This window comes from Equus asinus, unplaced genomic scaffold (assembly GCF_041296235.1).
Source record: "Equus asinus isolate D_3611 breed Donkey unplaced genomic scaffold, EquAss-T2T_v2 contig_197, whole genome shotgun sequence".
Taxonomy (NCBI): Eukaryota; Metazoa; Chordata; class Mammalia; order Perissodactyla; family Equidae; genus Equus; species Equus asinus.
Genome location: NW_027224846.1, coordinates 576040 through 580047, shown reverse-complemented (window position 1 = coordinate 580047; position 4008 = coordinate 576040). Strand labels below are relative to the sequence as shown.

The following is a 4008-nucleotide window of genomic DNA, read 5'->3' as shown; positions in this document are numbered from 1 at the left end:
AGAAAGAAGCAACAATTTAATATAATACTCAAACGGAGCATTTACCATTGACAACAAAATATGGCCCCGCCAAATAGGGAAATAGGTGCTGGGCAAAAGGGGGGAGGGGGAAGAGGGGTTGGTGCCTTCTCTCGTGGCCAACAGGGGACCCCAAGAAACGGATCACAAAGTTCTCCTCATCAGAATCAGGGGAGGTGGCCCTGTGCACCCTGAGTGTCAATGCTGTGTCCCCGCTGTAGCTCAGCTGGTCTCAGGAGGGTCATCGACCACCACCACTGGGCCCTTGGTTGGGGGTCTGGTGTCTGGAGAAAGAGAGGCATTTCCTGAGCGGCCTGCCCTGGAACCACAGTGCACACCCCATCCCGGCCCCCACTGCGCTCTGTGCTCCAGCCCTGTGCTCAGTGCTCAGTCAGCCAAGAGCACCCCATCTGTCCCTGACACAGGGGCTGATATTTAGCATCACCCACTTCACAGAGGAGGAAACCAGTCCCAGAAACGTGAGTGCAATCGCCCAGGACGGGACTGCTCAGCAGTGGAGCTGGAACCCAGGGCCAGCTGTCTGCCTCCCCAGGCCCACGCTCAGCCTGAATGTTTCCTGAGCCCATGGTTTCAGCCACTGCCGGTCTGGACACTCACTCTGGCCTGAGCGGTTCTTCTTGCCTTTGAAGAAGAGTCGAATCTTTCTGACCCAGTGGTATCGGGGCTCCAGCTGGCAGGACAGGCTGTAGCTACAGGACAGAGCGGAGCTGGGAGCTCTCAGGAGCCACACATCACATGTGCATCCTGGAGCCTGCCAGCAGCTGGGGTCGAAGGGCCCCAGGGGTCGCCATGCAATCGGATCAGGGGCTGACCATGGAGCAACGGCCATGGGCTCTGGAGCTGGTCAGCAGAGAGAGGCTGCCCTGCCCTCCCCCAACTCCTGACCCGACTCACCTCTCCTCCTTGCTCAGGGGCTCCACGGCCTGGAACCAGGCCCCAAAGTGCTCGTCGGGCTGCACGGTGTACAGATTTGCAGCCTCCTGGAGCAGCTCGATCTCGTCCATCAGTTTGAATTGCTAGGACAGAGCAAGCACAGGATGCCCACAGGGCCTGAGTGGGGGACCCTGCAGGGCTCGTGGAGGGGGTGAGGAAGGGGGCAAGGGGCCAGTCTGGGGCCTTTGCCCACTTGGGAACCCTCCCTCCCTGCGATTCCAGTCAGGGCTTGCCTGCTCTCACACTTGGCCCAAAATAGCTCCTCCTCCAGGAAGGAGTCTTTGATGCCAGCCCTTCCCCCACCCGCCAATGCCATAGGATCCCTAGCTCTGTATATCGAACTGTGCAAATAAATGTCCCAATCCAAATGGGGATTGGGCCAGAGGGGGTCCTGCCCACTGCGGGGGGGTCTCTGATTTCCAACCCCCACCCTCCCCACCGGGAGGCCGCAGCCGCTTACCTCATTCCATTTCCGACAGTTGAGCACATTGCCCTGGAAAGCAGACAGCCGCAGTCCATCAGAAACAGCCCCCTTGGGCCAGCACTAGCCCCCGTCCACACCTCTTGCAATGTTGCACTACTGCCAGTGGGCAGGCCCATCCAGAGCCCGGACTTGGACCTGGGCCAGTCTCTGGGCTCCAGAGCAGAGGGCGCAGAGCAACTGAGGCAACAGACCTTGTGACCCAACCCTCTCTGATGACACGTGGGGAGACTGAGGCCTCAGGCAGGAAGGGACAGCTCAGCCTCTGATGTGCTTCCTGACTGGGAGGGGCCCGACTTCTCTTCCCTCACTGGCAGGGCCAGAGGGAGAGGCTGAGTCCAGCTCAGACACCACCTCCTGCGGCCACACAGTCAGGCAGCTCTGAGCCTCAGCAGCCCAGGGAACCTGGACGGTGGCTTATGCAGAGCCTGCATCACCCACTGGGGAGATGGGCCTGACACCCTAACTCCCACACGAGGCTGGAGGCCCTGCTGAGAGGACCTTTGCCAAATGCAGAGAGCTCAGGGCTCAGGACAGGACTCTCTCCTCCCCACCCTCAGGAGCCTGAGCCCCCGGACCCACCTCCAGGCTCACTCACCTCCACATAATCCTCCATCGTAGCGTCCAGCAGCTCCAGGGAACGGAAGAACGTCACCAGGGAGGGGACGACACCCTGTGCCGCCATCGGGATGGGCATGGTGATGAGCTCCCGCTCTCAGGTGCCTCCATGAACCTTCCCCTGAAACCCCTCAGCCCAGCCTGCTGCCCACCCCACGCTCCCACACAGAGCAGCCTAGGATCGTCGGGACACCCCAACACACACAATTCCCTCCCCCGCTTCCGTCCAGGAACACCAAACTCCATCAGTCAAGTCCCAGGGCTGGCTGTTGGCCCCTCCCAGGGGCAGTGGCCCCTGCCCTTCCCCACCCCAAATCTGCCCTGCTGCCAGCCCTTCCAGGCCTCCTCCTGCTCACTGCCACTGCAGGCCCGTCATGCTTGGCAGCCACAGCAGATTCGCCTGAGGAGGAAGGCCCCTCTCCTGAGGGAGGTCTCCAGCTGGGAGGGGGAGCCCCCTCTCCTCTGACTCCTGGGCCCCTCCCCCACAGTCACCCTCACCTGCTGCCGCTGCCTCTCCTGGGCTCCCTGGCGGGCCCTCTCTGCAGTCTTTAACACGGAGGTCGCCTCCTGTCGGGGCCGAGGACAGGGTCAGTGCGCCCATACTCCCCTCCGCATGTCCCCCAAGGCCCCTGATCTCAGACCCTGGCCATCGGCTCCAGTCCCCTGCTGCCTCTGCTGCTCCCACCTCCAGGGTGCTCTGATTCTAGACCAGTCCTGGCTCCAGGACTCAGTCCTGTGTGACCTTGGGCCTGCCCAGGCCTCCCTGGCCCTCTTTCCTCAGCTGAAAAGTGTGAGGAGAACGTCACCTGCTTCCAGGAGTCTCCTGAGGACTCAGAGTCATCTGCGTGTCATCACTGCTCTCCCCTCACCTCTCGAGGAGGAGCCGGCACAAATCTCCTCCCGTTCCTGTCCTCCCTTGGATGGTAGCACCCCGCTGGGAGGCCTGCACCGCTGATCATTTCCCTCCACTTCCCAGAGGAGGAGACGGAGGCCCCCAGAGGGGCAGTGACTGGCTCAAGGACCCACTGGGAGAGGCCGCTCCCCGTGCCAGCTACAGGCCCTGTCCCCGCTGCCTTCACCCCAGCCCTGGCTCCAAATCTGACCAAGGCCCCGACCTCTGGACTCCAGGGGTGTGTCCAGACCCCAGCTGAACAGACAGGGAGGGGGAGGGCAGGGTGTCTTGGGGGACCTGGCCGAGTGGCCCCGGCCTGCCTCACCCTCACGGGGCTCTCTGACCCCCAGCCTGGGCCGAGCCTTGCCATAGCCTCACCTCCTAGGATCCCCTCGGGATGCCCCCCTCCCCTCTCCTTCTGGCCTCCTTCCAGATCTCCAGCCTCCAGGTTACCTGCACCAGCAGCTCCCTGCTCACGCGTTTCTCTCTCCTGACCCACTTCTTCCAGGTTCGAGAACTCTCCCTGCGGGGTGGGGAAAGAAAGAAAGAAAGAAAGCAAGCAAGAAAAACTGTGGGATGCTTGAAGGCAAGTCCCATTTATTTGAGAACCCAGCAGATCCAAACTGCCTGGGACCTGGATGAGGGATTTCGCTGGGGTGCTCTGAGCTCTAAGGTCCCCATGGGACTGCGGAGGGGCCTCTCCTCTTGTCCCTTGGGGCCTCCATTCCCAGATGTCCCAAACAGATCTCTTTGGAACAGTGTTGGTTTCAGCTGCATAGAGGCTTCTGTTGCTGCAAAGGAAACACCTGAGAATCTCCACCTGGGCTCAAGCCAGGATCTGGTCTGGAAGGAAATGAATCCCTGGGACGGAACTGCTGGCCGAAGGGCGCTGAGAGACTCAGAGACCCAGCACCCAGGTCAGTCCCTGTGCCCGGCATTCGCTGTCTCCCAGGTGGTCTCAGCTGACTTTGGGGGACATGCCGGCCCAAATCAGGCTGCCTGGGCCACCTCACCCTCATGGTGCTTGGCTGGAGAGCAGACCACC

General features: G+C 61.7%; 1 protein-coding gene across 2 annotated transcripts; it reads right to left on the bottom strand.

Moving 5' to 3' along the window:
- On the bottom strand, nt 1-3781 carry LOC139043301 (ral guanine nucleotide dissociation stimulator-like). Of its 2 annotated transcripts, none has more exons than XM_070503539.1 (7): nt 2878-3044; nt 2570-2638; nt 2052-2126; nt 1433-1465; nt 934-1055; nt 637-728; nt 1-302 (listed from the first exon to the last, which is right to left on the bottom strand). In XM_070503539.1, the coding sequence occupies exons 3-7, from the start codon at nt 2067-2069 to the stop codon at nt 241-243; spliced, it is 327 nt and encodes a 108-aa protein (XP_070359640.1). In that variant the 5' UTR covers nt 2070-2126; nt 2570-2638; nt 2878-3044; the 3' UTR covers nt 1-240. The 2 variants fall into 2 exon arrangements, with proteins under 2 accessions (XP_070359640.1, XP_070359639.1); XM_070503538.1 differs by lacking the exon at nt 2878-3044 and adding an exon at nt 3417-3781 and having other exon boundaries at nt 2-302.
- Nucleotides 3782-4008: the final 227 nt, after the last annotated feature.

Excerpts from the sequence above, each read along its gene's own strand:
- LOC139043301 (XM_070503538.1), bottom strand. The coding sequence starts at position 3,560 with ATGGGACTTGCCTTCAAGCATCCCACAGTTTTTCTTGCTTGCTTTCTT. Across the intron at positions 1,466-2,051 it reads CGATGGAGGATTATGTGGAG|GGCAATGTGCTCAACTGTCG; the intron begins GTGAGTGAGCCT and ends TCTGCTTTCCAG. Across the intron at positions 729-933 it reads CCCCTGAGCAAGGAGGAGAG|CTACAGCCTGTCCTGCCAGC; the intron begins GTGAGTCGGGTC and ends TCTGTCCTGTAG.